The 16490-nt window shown below is 44.8% G+C and overlaps 2 protein-coding genes across 2 annotated transcripts; both read right to left on the minus strand.

Moving 5' to 3' along the window:
* Positions 1-7984: 7984 nt before the first annotated feature.
* her13 (hairy-related 13) lies at positions 7985-10918 on the minus strand. The gene is made up of 5 exons (XM_040131223.1): positions 10901-10918; positions 9993-10178; positions 9666-9752; positions 9486-9567; positions 7985-8226 (listed from the first exon to the last, which is right to left on the minus strand). The coding sequence occupies exons 2-5, from the start codon at positions 10077-10079 to the stop codon at positions 7985-7987; spliced, it is 498 nt and encodes a 165-aa protein (XP_039987157.1). The 5' UTR covers positions 10080-10178; positions 10901-10918.
* A 3879-nt stretch (positions 10919-14797) lies between these two features.
* her8.2 (hairy-related 8.2) lies at positions 14798-16490 on the minus strand. Its single transcript, XM_040131490.1, has 4 exons — positions 16309-16490; positions 16076-16171; positions 15906-15984; positions 14798-15422 (listed from the first exon to the last, which is right to left on the minus strand). Exons 1-4 carry the CDS (start codon positions 16369-16371, stop codon positions 15055-15057), a joined length of 606 nt encoding a protein of 201 aa, XP_039987424.1. The 5' UTR covers positions 16372-16490; the 3' UTR covers positions 14798-15054.

Here is a 16490-nt window from a genome sequence, read left to right on the forward strand (position 1 = left end):
GTCAATAGTAAATGGACATCTTTTAAATATAAAAATTATAAATTATAAATACATTTGATTTAAAATGTTATTTTGACAAAATTATTGTCACTAAGCGATTTAAAAATGTTATGAACAAGAAACTCAGCATTGCTCTTTTAATACTGCCGGACATTATGTTTGTGATTTCTTGTTTTGCCACATGGTCCTATTCAAGCCCTACAAACCCCAGGATCCCCTCTGTTTTCCCATCAGGAACTTTGTAGACTATTTGTGGTGCTCATTGGATGACATAGGCCAGGTCGAAGGGCAGCGACTCCTAATTTTTTTGTATCATGGGTGAGTTGTTTTTTCACTACTCTGCTCAGTTCTGAGTATTTGCAATTTGCAGGTACACAGCAGCAGTAGCACTTGACTTAACAGCTGGTTGTAACTCTCCTCAACAATGACAATCTCACACACGGTGCAAGCTGTTCATTTAACTGTGTATCTTATTTATTATCTACTAGACAATGTATCTGAATAGGTTTTTTATTTTGTTTGTTTGTTTGTTTTTTTTTAAGCTAAAGCCAAATCCATTCATCTAAAAGACAGTAACCATATTAACAGTTTACAGATGTTGACAGGTAACATTAGATGCTATTTAAAGTCACTTTAGTCTGTACCTAAATACAGGTGCTAGTTTGTCCATTTCACACCATAACCCCCAAGTGTTATGGGCCACTGCAGACCTTAAAACAGCGTGGGTGCTATGAAGAAGAGGGCATCACCACAGATTAAGAATCTACTGAAATATTTTTGTCGTATAAAAAAACAACAAGCAGCAAAATATTGATGTGTTTATTTCATTCTAACTAAAAAGATCCTTTGGATGGGAAATTCCTTATCACCTCCAGTTTGTATCTTAAAGTGATACATTTTGTTTACTTTTTATAAATAGAAATCTATATCCATGTAAATTGCAGAATCTTGTAACAAGTATGCAGTAATATTCTTTTTTTGTCAGTATGGTGCAGCTCTACTACAAAATGTCATTTTTGAACAAATCAGCTCTTGTTTAGGGATTTATACATTATGCAAAATACATTGCCTCCACTTGCACCCTCTTTCAGAGACATTTCATTTGTCTCATTTCCTCACACATCCATTTTTCTTGATTGAAAAAATAGAAACTAGCACTTCTTGAACTGCTTTTGCAGACGTAGATACTTGGTCTGATTGAGGTATGACACAGGTTAATATTGAGCACTGAAATCTGCAGTACGGTGGGAAAACAGCTTCACATTTGTAGCAAATAAGGGGACCACGTTGCGTCAGTAACCTCTTGTAGAAACGGGGGGTTACACAGGAAATGGTGATATACTGTATGTGCATCAGCAGCCATGCAGGTCCCTCATCATCTAACATGAAGTATTAAAGAAACTGTGATCCACATTGGCTCCATGAGGTTGATGGAAACACTATGAGAACTGGGAACAACTCTGGTGCTAAGGCAGAGAAGGTGTTGGGGCAGGGCTTGTGAATGTAAAACAGACTGGACCAAGAGCCATCTCACTGGGTTAGTTTGTTTTCATGATTTTCTTTTTTTTTTTTAATTCTTGCTCACATGTCAGAACTTTTTTTATTGTTCTATTTTTCTATTTTTTCTCTTGTGTGTTTTATTTTATTTGTTTATCGAAGGTAAGAGCTTTTTGTGTCATTGGGGACAAAGCCTACCTCTAATAAATCCCAGGTCATGTTACTGTAAGCAAAACATAGCATTTGTATGCATGTGGGCCAAGCACAGTGGACAGAGTGGTTGAATACTTAAGTGATTCAGGTGAGTGATGGACTTGTACAAAGTCTCTGCCTTGGACTGGCAGAGGTTTATGGACTCCTGTTTCTAGGAATGAATGGACAAACAAAGACAGGAACCTGTCACCACCTTTAGCAACTGCAGCCTATCTCTGTCTTTTGTCTCTTCTGTGCAAGATACATCAAGGGAGGCCTCCAACACTCACCGGTGTAAAAACCAGTTAGAATGCAAGAATGTCATTTATTCATGTCAAAATGAAATGTGCAAATAAGCTGTGGTGGAGTCATGAGAGGAAGCCAGATAATGATGCTGCACTCATGTTCAAGCCTTACCTTTCGCCTAAGGCCTCACAAAGAGGGAATGCATTTAAAATGAATTACACGCCGGTAGGCTGTTGGAAGCACCCTGACCTATAAATGCATACACACAGTTCTGGCACATGATGTTGTGTATGGTCATGTAAATTTGTTTCATTGTCACTGTGTGAGTCTGTTGTATGTTGATGTAGCACAGTTCTGTGCATTTTTGTAGTTATGTTGTTTGGGACATGGAACCAATGTTGTTATAAAACTACAGAAATACAACCAGTGTGACTCATCTGTTAACCATTTGTGACCCCAGCTGATTCAGCTGAACCCTAAACTGTGCTTGTGGAGACAAATGAAATGACTTGTTTTTCTTGCTTAATTCTTGACGCGACCTCCTCTTAAATAACAGCCCAGAATTACACCGAGAATAAGTTAAGAGTTAAGAGAAAGAAAGTAAGCAATCAGACACATTCATCAAGTAAATTACTCCCACTTGCAGCAAAGCATAAATGTAACCTTTAAGAACAACTCTTATTTGATTAGTCACACATAAGCATAGAGCATGAATAATCGATCAAACACAACTATTGACCCTACATCGGCCACAAAGTGGGGAAAAAGAATGAAAATAAATCTTAAAATCAAAAGAGGTGATTGTTTCCCCCTTTGCATATCAACATCATCACAGGGACACGTTCTATGCATGTGGAGATAACCGTCCCATTATATACCATTGTTGTTAAGCGAATGTACTGGATTGAAGGGAGCCCTTCAGTCCAATGTGCCCCTTCCACTCCGGGTTAAATCCTAGGGCATCAAAGGCGTGTCTCCATAACTCCATGAAGCTGCTCTCATTATTATTTTTTTTTTTTTTTGGCACTGAGTCTCATCATCGGACGAACCCTGTGACACCTTGTTTTTGTTAGCAATTAAAGGGGATACTCCAAACATTTAGTACTGCCCTCCTATAAAATAAGGGGACAGGGCCAAACACGGTCAAGTTGAAGCGGCAGATGCTGAGACATCCTGACTTTAGCCCCTCATATGACTCAAGGTCCCAAAACATCGAATACTACACTTTGCGTCATTCCCTATAACCTAAAGCAGAGACCAAACATTTGGACAAACATTAATACTGCAAATACGCTATGAGGATACACTTGTGAAAGGATAAAAATGGGCATCAAGTCAGCTTTAAATAAAAATGGTGGACTCCATCTGAGTGGAGCAGAAACATTTAACGGCCTTTTACCAAGCTCTTTCCATAAGGCAACCAAGAGCATCTTTTTGTCAGAGCTTCTCTGCCTGGTAAATACATGCCGCAATCTGTAGCCCCCCTGTTTGTGATCTGGGCTTTTTTGTTTTGAATTTGTAGTCTCTAGCTGAGGCCACTCATCAGGGTTAGTTTCTCGGACACAGAGAGATTGTACATGCATTTTCTTGCATGTGAGAAAAGAAGAAGTTAAATAAATCTTCCGAGTGTGATAACCATGTATTGTGTGTGTGTGTGTGCGTGTGGGGCACATGCTAGCATACTGCTGCTGCTGCCGCCGCCGAATACAAAGCGCTCGTTCTCTCTCACAGTCAAAGACAGTTGAGAAGTACCCGAGGATGGCAGGGATCCCCCGGGGATCTGCTTCAGCGCCATATGCTCGCCTCCGCCGTCGAATCTCTCTCACGCCAACTGTTGCATTTCACTGACCTTTAACCTCACAATTTGTGTGCACGGTCACAAACCCCGGAGCTAATGCATTTGGACGCACGTTTTTTTGTTCTCCCTGCTAAACCTAAATCTGGTAATGCGGTCGGCCTGTCATCTGTCATTTTCAGTTAGCAGATTGTGGTGACTTGCGGGACTTTGATGGAGGGAACTATTCCCACAGTCATTAACTCTGGCTTGCATATACAGTGTATACTGTATACTTCATATACTCTTTTTGGTATACACTAACCAAAAACACCCATCTTGTATATCACATGTGATTACATGTGATTGCTTTATTTCCCCACAGCAATGCTCTCATGTTTTGACTACATTTTTTAGATGTTTGTAAGGTTATATGAAGACTTTATTCAAGGTTTCAGTAAATAATCACTTTGTTGGGTTGGCGTGGCCAGACAGAAGAGGGTGTGACTGTAATTTACTTTGACCTGTGGTCCTTAAAAAAAACATCCCTGCCAATTCAACCACCTGCCTCCTGTCATATACCTAAACATCCACACCATGGAGATGGAAGCTACACAGCACTCAGAAATGGTGATGCATGCTGTGTTTGGGGACCAAGCATATATTTAAGGACAATGTATACAGTAATTTTAATTCAGTCTGTTTGAAAGAGGGTTTGGCAAAGAAATAAGTATAGAACTACTGAAAAAGTCATTGTTCCCGACAGCTGTGGTGTCACACGGATGTTAAACTCTGAACCACTGGTGAGACTTGGTGACAGCTGATAGGAAAAATCGCTGTGACGCGGCCAAAATCAGTATATACGGTAACTAAATGTGTAGGTGTGTGTGATTGTGGATCTTCGTGTCCAGTCGAAATAAATGTGCCCTGGGCCGAGGATGTATAAATTACACCTCTGGTGCCGGTATCTGGTTGGTTATGCAGTGTTAAAGATTCAACTCAACCGCATGCAACGCAGTTCAAATGAGCTCCAACTTCAGATAAGATTAAAAAGGTGGAAATAAGAAAGAAAACTTTATGAAGGGATTATTGGATTACGTACTGAATGGTGTGTTTAGGCATTCTAGATTAATCAAAGGCCAAAAAGGGGACAACTGCTGGGTTGCCAGGTTGTAAAACATACATTGAGTGGTGGGTAGCCAATATCCTCCTTTGTAAGGAGCCATCAGTTTTACTTTGGATGGGCATCCTACAGTTTTCTGATACTTTTACTTTGGGGTTTGAGTGCAGGACTTGTGGATGGAGAACTCCGATTCAGTGAAGGATCGAGTAGCCTGCAGTTTCCATCACTGGTCTTAGCCCCTAATTCCCCAAAGGCTGCACCCCTGGTGTCTTTGGGTGTCTTGATGATCAAGGGTCAGTCAAAAATCACTAGGACCCGCAGGATCCTGTGTGTGTGTGTGTGTGTGTGTGTGTGTGTGTGTGTGTGTGTGTGTGTGTGTGTGTGTGTGTGGCCGGTCTCTTTGAAGAATCCGAGCCTGCTTGTGTCCTTTGACGCTCCTCTGTCAAATGGCAAAAGCTTTGATCACCGTGTCCTGTCCGCTCCCATTTCAATGTGCCTCCTCCGACGTTCACACCCAGGTCCTCCACCTCCTCCTCCACCCGGGTCTGTTAATGACTCCTTCGGGACACCAGAATCTCCAGACAACAGACAATGAACAAGGTGCGAGTTTCACCAAATATTAGATGTAGCCTATTGGTCCCTCGTGTGAAAAACAAGAGGCAAGTGCGCTTCTCGCGGGTGGAAACCGTTCCGACCTATTCATCTTAGACCAGGTAGGAGGGGGGGGGCGCTGCGTTGCTCCCGGAGCCCCGCAGCCACCGCGTCGCTGTGGGTCGATGGCTGGTCCAGACAGGATCTAACAGGCCTTTGTTAAAAGGCTCCGCGTCTTTCTGAGGTGAGAGTCACGGTACTTGGAGAGGTGCGACTCTTTCATGTGCGCACACGCACCGCGCGTCCTCGTGCTTGGGGGGGGGGGGGCTGCAGTTCGGTCCCAGGAAGAAGCGAGCGTTGATGGGAAGAAGAGACTGGATCTCGCGGATGGGATGTAAATTTGCTGAGCGATTACTTATTTTGATGTTCAACAAGGCAGAAAGGAAAACGCGTAAAACAGACGCAGAATGTGTCATTTTATAGCCAAGAAAAGTCGTTTTCAGAGATAAATTAACATTCCCTGGGGCACTGAGTCACATCAGACAAAAGGCATTTCAGCTACATTATTTTATTTATCAAATTCAGACATTATACTGGCAAAGACATTTCTAAACAGCATTACAACATAAAGTGGTCGTTCTGGAGGAGGCTACTGGTCCAGTAAACTACAGGCCTTTATGACTTACTATAGAAATATTTATATTAATCAGAGGCATTGCCAATCTTCTAAAAGAGCTTTTCTCCTCATACAAAAATCCTATATACACAGAGTTATTGACAGAAGAAGTGGGAACGTCCTCAACTCTTCGTTTTCAGTCCTTTGTTGGGTTCTAAGTGTGTGTGTGTGTGTGTGTGTGTGTGTGTGTGTGTGTGTGTGTGTGTGTGTGTGTGTGTGTGTGTGTGTGTGTGTGTGTGTGTGTGTGTGTGTGTGTGTGTGTGTGTGTGTGTGTGTGTGTGTGTGTGTGTGTGTGTGTCTGTGTGTGTGTGTGTGTGTGTGTGTGTGTGTGTGTGTGTGTGTGTGTGTGTGTGTGTGTGTGTGTGTGTGTGTGTGTGTGTGTGTGTGTGTGTGTGTGTGTGTGTGTGTGTGTGTGTGTGTGTGTGTGTGTGTGTGTGTGTGTGTGTGTGTGTGTGTGTGTGTGTGTGTGTGTGTGTGTGTGTGTGTGTGTGTGTGTGTGTGTGTGTGTGTGTGTGTGTGTGTGTGTGTGTGTGTGTGTGTGTGTGTGTGTGTGTGTGTGTGTGTGTGTGTGTGTGTGTGTGTGTGTGTGTGTGTGTGTGTGTGTGTGTGTGTGTGTGTGTGTGTGTGTGTGTGTGTGTGTGTGTGTGTGTGTGTGTGTGTGTGTGTGTGTGTGTGTGTGTGTGTGTGTGTGTGTGTGTGTGTGTGTGTGTGTGTGTGTGTGTGTGTGTGTGTGTGTGTGTGTGTGTGTGTGTGTGTGTGTGTGTGTGTGTGTGTGTGTGTGTGTGTGTGTGTGTGTGTGTGTGTGTGTGTGTGTGTGTGTGTGTGAGAGAGTGTCTGTGTGTGTGTGTGTGTGTGTGTGTGTGTGTGTGTGTGTGTGTGTGTGTGTGTGTGTGTGTGTGTGTGTGTGTGTGTGTGTGTGTGTGTGTGTGTGTGTGTGTGTGTGTGTGTGTGTGTGTGTGTGTGTGTGTGTGTGTGTGTGTGTGTGTGTGTGTGTGTGTGTGTGTGTGTGTGTGTGTGTGTGTGTGTGTGTGTGTGTGTGTGTGTGTGTGTGTGTGTGTGTGTGTGTGTGTGTGTGTGTGTGTGTGTGTGTGTGTGTGTGTGTGTGTGTGTGTGTGTGTGTGTGTGTGTGTGTGTGTGTGTGTGTGTGTGTGTGTGTGTGTGTGTGTGTGTGTGTGTGTGTGTGTGTGTGTGTGTGTGTGTGTGTGTGTGTGTGTGTGTGTGTGTGTGTGTGTGTGTGTGTGTGTGTGTGTGTGTGTGTGTGTGTGTGTGTGTGTGTGTGTGTGTGTGTGTGTGTGTGTGTGTGTGTGTGTGTGTGTGTGTGTGTGTGTGTGTGTGTGTGTGTGTGTGTGTGTGTGTGTGTGTGTGTGTGTGTGTGTGTGTGTGTGTGTGTGTGTGTGTGTGTGTGTGTGTGTGTGTGTGTGTGTGTGTGTGTGTGTGTGTGTGTGTGTGTGTGTGTGTGTGTGTGTGTGTGTGTGTGTGTGTGTGTGTGTGTGTGTGTGTGTGTGTGTGTGTGTGTGTGTGTGTGTGTGTGTGTGTGTGTGTGTGTGTGTGTGTGTGTGTGTGTGTGTGTGTGTGGTCTCTTTGAAAGATCCGAGCCTGCTTGTGTCCTTTTGACGCCCTCTGTCAAATGGCAAAAGCTTTGATCACCGTGTCCTGTCCGCTCCCATTTCAATGTGCCTCCTCCGACGTTCACACCCAGGTCCTCCACCTCCTCCTCCACCCGGGTCTGTTAATGACTCCTTCGGGACACCAGAATCTCCAGACAACAGACAATGAACAAGGTGCGAGTTTCACCAAATATTAGATGTAGCCTATTGGTCCCTCGTGTGAAAAACAAGAGGCAAGTGCGCTTCTCGCGGGTGGAAACCGTTCCGACCTATTCATCTTAGACCAGGTAGGAGGGGGCGCTGCCGTTGCTCCCGGAAGTGTCTGCGATGAGATCCATCAGCGCGTCCTGGAGGTGGTCCTCGTTCAGGGGCATACACTCCAGCAGGTGGTTGAGGAGCTCCGCTGCCACCGTCGCATCTATCCCAGGACAGCTGGACACAAACATGTGGACCTCGTGCATGCACTGGATGTAGCCGGCTGCAAACCTCTCGCTGGCTTCTCGGTTGAGTGTGTCTGTTTCTGCGGGAGGAGGGAGAAAGTTGGGACATGACTATAGCTCACTATACCTGGTACTACTTCACAACGGACTTGTGGTCCAGAACAGCACAGTTCTGAAGAACTTGTACTCATTGTGTGCTACTGCTCCACTTTATTTCAGAAGGAAAGCATTGTACTTTTTCCTCCGTTACATTTATTTGACGGCTGAAGTTACCGGTTACTCCTCAGTTAGAGCATATACAAGATTTTCATATAAAAGATATCATCATCTTATAAACTAGGATGCCTTCTCGTAGTTGAAAATGCTCAACGCCTAGTCAGCATGAATAACAACAATCCACTGATACAACATATACATAAATCTCTGAAAGGGGCCGTTCTGCATTAGAATGTATGTTTACCTAACATTTTAAGTACATTTGCTGATTATACTTCTGTACTTTTACTCACAGAACATTTTAAATGCAGGCCTTCTCCTTGTGATGGAGTATATTTTGAAATTGTGGTATTGGTACTTTTACTTAAGATCTCACTGATCCCAGCTGAGTCATTATCCCTGTTCAGTGGCCGCTAGTGACGTTTAGGAGTGCTGTGATGCATTGGCCACAATTCTGGTAATCCGGGTGAGAGCACAGAGTAATCAGATTACACTTTTGAGAACGACAAACCACTGCTTGGCTTTCCCCATCCAAATTTCAGATTGCTCTACCCCAGATTCATACTGGTTAATACTCGGCCCCCATATTTCAAACTCGGATGAGTCAAGTTTTTCCCACGAGGTACATTTAGAGCAGGGTGATATATCATTGTAATATCGATACCATGATATCAGACTGGATATCAGGTATGGTTCTTTATTTTCCTTTTTCTAGGATGCTGATATAGCTCTCATATGGTAAAATTTCGACTTGTCTGGCTGCATTGGGCTGTTCTGTCTTACTTAAAACATCCGCTTGGCCATCATATGCATGTTTCTAATGGGTTACTTTTCACTTTGCCTATATATCTTTTGAAACCACAAAGTGTCACCACAAAAAATACAATGTGGCTGGAAGACTGAACATCAGCTGTTCGGCTGTTGTGATCGTACACAGGACACGTCCCTGAGGTCTGCAGGTTAAAGAGGGTGTAAACTCCAGTTGTCAGGGTTTGAATAAGAGCTAGTGCCGAGAATTCGTTTTACCAGTACAAACGTATGCATACACTGTTAAGATGAACTAGACCTCTGGGCTGGCCGAACTAAGACCGGAGTGTACAGGCTGAGCAAATTTCGTGCAGACCTTGGCTTCGGTTCTTCAGGACGTCCTCCACCTTCTTCACCGTCATCTCCAGCACCTCCGCGTTCTCCATTTTGGAATGGAACTGTGGGAACAACCAGCAGAGCTCCTTTAGAAAACCAAACCGAGCCGCACACCACGGGGCACAGGTGAACGCCGGCGCAGCGTGCGCTCCGTACTCACGTCTGTGTCCGCCAGCAGCGTCCGCAGCTCCTGCAGGCTCTCGTTGATGCGAGCTCGCCTCTTCTTCTCCACCAGAGGCTTCCTGGTCTGCGGGGACACAAAGATCACACCTCAGTAACTTTGCTTTGCCGTGACTACGGTCGCAACCATGTGTGGGCTGTGGTTAAGTGTTGCTTTCCCTCTCGAGCCCGAAACTAGTGGCGTACAACTCTGCGGCTTGCAGCGGCGCGAAATGCATCACGGACCGCCGCAGAGCAAAACCGGCGTGACAGGCGCGTCGTTGCCAGGTGTGCGCAGAGAGGGGCCCCGTTCCCCCCGCGTAGGTACCTTCCTGTCCGCCTTCTGAATCCCATAGTAGGACTCATCTTCTTCCAACCCGAGTCCGGTGTTGCTGGGCCGAGCCGAGGGGGCCATGTTGGTTGGATCGCCGCTTCTGTGGCTTCTCCCGCTGCTGATTCCTGCGTCTCGAGTCGTCTTCAGCGAGGGGGCAGCTGGCAAACGGAACCGGTTTCACTGGAAGAAAAAAAAAAAAAAAAAAAAAAATCAACAAACTCGCAGGCGAGGCGAGGCGAGGCGAGGCGCCCTGTGTTTATTGTGCAACCCTATTGAGACTTGCTGCTGGCGCTGAGTGGCTGTTGTTAGTATTTATAGGGGCTTATTAACATGTGAATGGGGGCTGAGCTGCTCTTGCTGGGGGACAACAGAGCGCACACGGCCGGAGCCAATGAGCGGCCGCCCCTTTTGTCTCCGGTCAGCCCCGGTCCGCGCCTCGCAGAGCTGGACTGGCTTTGCTCAGACAGTTTGTTGGGTTAGGGGGCCGACCGCTCTGTTTTCCCCCTCTGTTGGTACTCATGAACTGTATGTCCTTCCATTCAGCTGAGCAAAATTCCCCATCATGCAGAAGCAGAATTTGATGACGCCTGAGCTCGATTTTTTTTTTTTTTTATAAAACGCAGTGATTAATGTTCAAATAGTTGAGTGTTAGATGCAGCATGAAGAACACATTTTGAATGAGGAGAGTTTTCAGACACTTCTCTCTATTAAACATATCATCTTAAACAATATCCGAAGCAGAGCTTCATGTTTGTAGCTGTAACCTCTGGTTGTGCAGTTCGCTGAGCATTTACGCGCCGGAGCATCTCGGCATTACTACCTCAAGAATCTGTCCTGTCTGTTCTCTGCCCTACCCATTCTCCTTTCTGCCTGCCTTTGTGTCCGCTCCTCGGCAGATTTACCCGGCTGTTTGGCGGATGTAACGCGATGCCTTCAGTTGGCAGCTGCTGCTGGCGGCCCCTCGGCCCAAACTGAATCAGCCGGGGGAATTAAGGGCCCTTATCCAAAGAAAGCGACAGGTGTTGGCCTGCGCCTCGTTTGTTCTCCCCGTTGTTTTGTGACTTCTGATTTGTGTGCAACTGCATTCTCACGTCGCCTGCTCTGCCGCGACAGAGTTTATAATGTCTGGCTGCTTTGGCTGGGACAGCCTGTACCTGCACACGGTGCCTTTATTGCAACGCGGTGTGTGTACAAACATGCAAAATCTGAGGATGTCACCCTTGACATAACACTTTGACTGTTAAGAGTTAAATGATCCTGACCTGTGATGTCAGTATCAGTAGGAGCTGGATGTGCTGGTTTAGTCCTTTGCGCACACGGTCTATTTGTTTATGTCTAATAAGAGCGCTCAGCCCTCTGCCCTCGTTGTTCTACGTGTTTTGTACAAGGCATTATCATGCAAATGACTTTTACAATAGAGCAGCTCTGTCTGCTCGAAAAGTGACCGGGCAGGCATCTCTGCCACCCTCCAGGTAAATGTCGCCTAAAGGTTTATCATCAGGTGCTCTTTTACGCACGGCATTTCCACAATTGCGCAGCATTTCCGCAAAAAGCCCCCACTAAACTCTAGTGCCCCAAATGAAGGAAGAGTCGCAGACCTTTTGAAGTGGAGGGTTTTTGGCACCTCGCCAACCCCAGATCCCTGTTCCAGATCTTTAATGGTGTGGACTGTGGAGAGAGCAGCTGTCTCGGCTCGCTTTTGTTGGTGAGCTCGCCGAGGGACCAGCCCCCCCCCGACCCACCGCCTGGCGCCATGTGGTGGCTAATCATAACGGCAATAATAGCAGGGGAACTGGCCATATGCACGTTTTCTAACTTTCTAGTTTACAAAACCCGATGATGAATAACATCTTTAGTAAGACGCAGCCTAAACGTGCCACAACACTCGCTTTGACCAGAGCTGCATCTCGACGGTTTTGTGCGCACAGATGGAGATGACTGATGCTTTCAAACCTGACTGGGTTCCTTATCCGCTTAGCCAACTTACTTTTAATTCTCACAGTCTGCCAGAGGCCAAAATAAACGATTAATACCGAGAACAATCCGGGTCCCTTTACTCCTTGTTCATTTAGCTCAACCTTATGTGTCTGGTCCTTTTAATCTCAAAAGCATGACCATAAGTATGATTTATAAGAATAAATGTATTTATAAAATGAAGCTGCAGCTATAGATTCCGTTACCATCTGTCTTTTTGCAATCAATACAAGGATGAGTAATAATTTTCCTAAAGTTCAACGAGGACAAAACTGAAATCCTACTAGTTGGTCCTGAAACCAAAGAGCTGGGTCTGGAGTGTCGCTGTTATCTTAGATTCAGATTTAAGCTTCAGCTCACACATTTACAAGGTGATGAGAACATCCTTTTTTCGGGCTAGTACGAGAGTATTAAATCGTAGGAACTCAAAACAAAACAAAAAAGGAAAAGCGGATTCATACCTTTATTTCAAACCGACTGGATTGCACTGCAGTGCACTCTTTACCGGCCTCCTGGTGAAAACCACTGACAAGACTGACTTCAGCTCATTGAAAACTCTGCAGCTCGGCTATGAACCAGAACCAGGAGGAGAGAGCACATTGGTCCAGCTTAAGCTGCTCGGGCCTGGCTTCCTGTAACATTTAGAATTGTTGTTAAGGTCCTCCGCCTCATACACAAAGCCCTTAATGGGCCAGAACCAAGCTACATTGCTGTCCGCCTTGTGATCTATTTGCCTTCAGGAACGAGGGAAGGCAGCTCACTAAATATCTTTAAAAGAAAGCTCAAAACGTGTCTCTTCACTGCAGCCTTTAACTAGCTGTGACTCTCCTGTTACAGTCCTGAAGTTCTTTTTTGCACTTGGCTTCGTATTTCTGCACTGCTGCACTTCTTTTAAAATGTTGTATTTTACTTCATGTTATGCAATTTATGTATTCTATTCTATTTTTAACTTTATTTGTATTTTATTTTATTTAATTATTATTCAGTGGGCTTTATTTCCCATCTTATGTTATTATGGCATTCTATCCTGGGTTTATGTTCATTCTAGGTCCATTTTCATGTGAAGCACTGGGTGCATGTCATTTCTTTATTGTAAAGCACTTTGAGCTGCATTTCTTGTATGAAAGGTTCTATAAAAATAAGGTTTCTTCTTCTTGTTATTATTATAATTATCAATACCCCCATCCTGAAACATGTCGTAAAGGGTCAGTTAACCCAAATAACTTGTTAAACATATTTTCTGTCATATTTTTTGTCCAGGTTTTGAGGTACAATTTAAGTCACCACCCTGATACAACGGAGGTGTGTGGAATTCCTTTTAGTGCTAAAACGCCAAAAAAAAAAAAAAAAAAAAAAAAAAAAGACACTTAGAGGCATCACCAAAAGTTAATCCACAAACCCCACTGTGAGCAGTTTTCTGGTCCCTATGGAAATTGTAATAGTAGAAAAAGCGAAGGTGTCCCAAACAAATATAAACAATGGCTCTGTTCTATTCAAGTGTCCCAGTAAGCGGTAACAGTGTGGGATTCAGCCATTTTTTATTTTATTATTTCAACCTGTGTTTTTCCCACTGTGACAGGTCAAAATGTCTTATGTGGCAATGGCTTTGAGCACCACAGCTGTATTCCTTCCACCTTCCACTGTCTTAAATGTGCAGCAGAAAACCCCCGCAAATAAAACTGAAACCAACTGCCTTGCTAGGTACCACGAGGTAATTCAAAAAACACGATTTAAAGCGGCAGTTTTGGTCTGAACTCATAAAACCATGACATAATTATGAAGCTGTTGTGCCTAACAAGTTAGCTAGCAACCAGACATGAAATAATGTGTTTCTGGCCACCTGACAAATGTAAATCCAATAGGCCTTTTTTCACGGAAGACATTTTTGAGCTGTCACAGCAGGAGAAGCACAGATGATTGATTAATTCAGTTTAGGTGCTTCAGTTTCTTGGTCCTGGTAGCACTGGCTCACTGTCACGCTGTCAGTTCTTTGAGCTAGAACGGAGCCGTAGTGTCACTGGCGACACCTGTGCTTTACTGATTTTGAAAAGTCAAAATATCTGCTGTGGGAAAAGGCCTATATTCACTCTCGTCTCTTTCCGTTTGGTCTCACAGCGTTAAACAGCTGAAGAAAAAACAGAGCCAAAATAAAGTATGTGACAAAAAAATATCTGGGTTTAGCTAGTATCCAGCCAGGCAGTTCTTCACTAGCTAGTCGCTAACTTTCTCTGACCTTTGTTGCTAGGCTGGTAGTGTGTTTATCTGAGTTTATTTACTGAAAACAGCTGCCTGCTGCTGCTGGAGATTTGGTGAGACAGAATTATTCAGTAGTTGCAACCGTTAAAACAATGAGCTAGAAGAGGCTAAAGAGACGCACGGAGCTGCAGAATGTAGTTATAATTTACTGAATCACTGAGAGCGACCCATTTCACAGTCACAACGTCATTAGCCATTTATGTAAAGACAGTGATTAATGCAGCTTTAAAAACTTGCAATTATATTTCCATATCTATATTTGTATGATTATTTTAAGTAAATAACCTAAAAAGTAAACTGTTTTGGTCTCCTTGTGAGACCAAGGTAAGCTGTTATATATCAGGTGCTATGTCCTGTCCTTCTGCACTGCATGGTCACTATAGCAGAAATATCAAAACATAATGGAGAGGAGCAAATATACATGAACAACATCATTCATAAAGTTGAATCAAATGTAAAATATGTTTTATTATTATTAATGTTTAGGTTAATTATAAAGCAATAGAGGAAGACATAAAAATCTATCCAATCGCAAGCAAGTGTTCTAAGAAGTAAAGTCACTCCGTATAATATCAAATAAATAAAGCTGTTAATACAATAAATACATGAAAGATTAATAAGAGCCTTCTATAATGCAGGCTACAAGAAGTCAACTTCTGAAGGGAAGTACTGAGAAAAGGTCTGTATAGAATCATTATAGCACACCTACAATAATAATCACTGGAACAAAACTGCCCCACATTTGTCTTCTGAGCAGCATATCTATAAGATACATAACAGAGGATGGTCTAACAAAATGGAGAACCAATAACATTAATCCACCAGATCACCAGGGCCTCCACATCTCCAGCATCCCCAGGTTGGAGCTGTGGAGCACGGCTCTCTCCTGACATCCAGCTATGTGGCAGGTGGGCCCCTCTCTCTGGAGCTGCCTCCCAGGCAGGGGTTCTCCTCTAAGAGGTGTGCCGGGGTTACCTTGGCCGGCCGGAGGAGGAACGCTATGTCTTGATGTGGGCTGGGTCGGGGGGCTCTCATCGGTGGACCTGGGCAGGGACTTGAGGAGGTGGTTGAGCAGACGGGAGCCCAGAGTTTTGTCCATCCAGTCACAAGTGAGGAGCATGTTGTGGACCTCGTGCATGCACTGGATGTACCCTGTGCTGTACTTCTGCTGGGCCTCCAGGCCTGATGTAGGGTCTGCAGGGGAAGAGGGAAGAGGAGAGAGGCTGTAGCAACCCCTGGTGGTGGTGGAGGCACAACACGCATCCAGTAAACCAGCTTGAACCACTGCTGTTCCCCTTCAGGAAGCTGCTAAGTAATACAAAATCTTTCCCAGCTGACCAACACAGTTTCATTGAACTATTAAAAACAACGTGTCCAGATCACAGCTCTCCTCTAACCATCACTTCACAGCTACATACATTCACACTTGAAAGATGGAGGCCCCAGCATCTAGCGTTGTATGTGCTGATGCTGCCCCCTGCTGCCTAATGTCAACTAGGTCAAGAGATTTCAGGTAAAAGTTTATTACCCCCCGTCTCGCCCTAAGGGGTCGCCATGGCTGGTTTAGATATCAGCCAGCGTTACAGGGGGCAATAAAAACTACAACCTAAAAGCATCTGGCGTTAGACCCTACATATGTGCTACACAAGGACAAGTGCACGGAGCCACGAGCCTTACCGTTGAGTTTATTGCTCTGGATGTTCTGCAGATGTTTCACAGTCATCTCCAGAATATCAGCTTTCTCCAGTTTGGATTGCTGTTGGGAGAGGAGCAGCATTAAAGTCAACTTCATCCGGCCTCCGTTGTTTACTTGTAGAGGAGATTGGAACGCACGAGGAAATACTCACATCGAGCCTGAAGGCCCCGATCACGGTTTCTTTCAGCTGATCCAAACAATTGTTTATCCTCTCCCGCCGTTTCCTCTCAATGAGCGGCTTTCTTAGCTGTAAAGGCAGAGAAATTGGCGGTTAAAGGCCTGCCAACGGGGTGAAGCACCATGCTGGAGCGCAGAGGTGTGTGTGGCCCACCCTGCCTGCCCTAAAACAGAAATGGATCTATAGAATATCCAAGTGTAAAATACCTTTCTCTCCTCCTTGGCACTTGGGTGTTTCCCCACGCTATGCGCCATGGACGAAGCAGTCATGTTTCTCTTCCTCGGGTGTCTGCGCGCTTCTGTCCCTTCTCCTCCGAATCTCGGCGCGTCTCTAGGGCCCTCGGCGCGGCGCGGCCCTCGTATTTATAGGGCGCCATTAGCATGTGAAT

This window comes from Xiphias gladius, chromosome 7, assembly GCF_016859285.1.
Source record: "Xiphias gladius isolate SHS-SW01 ecotype Sanya breed wild chromosome 7, ASM1685928v1, whole genome shotgun sequence".
NCBI lineage: Eukaryota > Metazoa > Chordata > Actinopteri > Istiophoriformes > Xiphiidae > Xiphias > Xiphias gladius.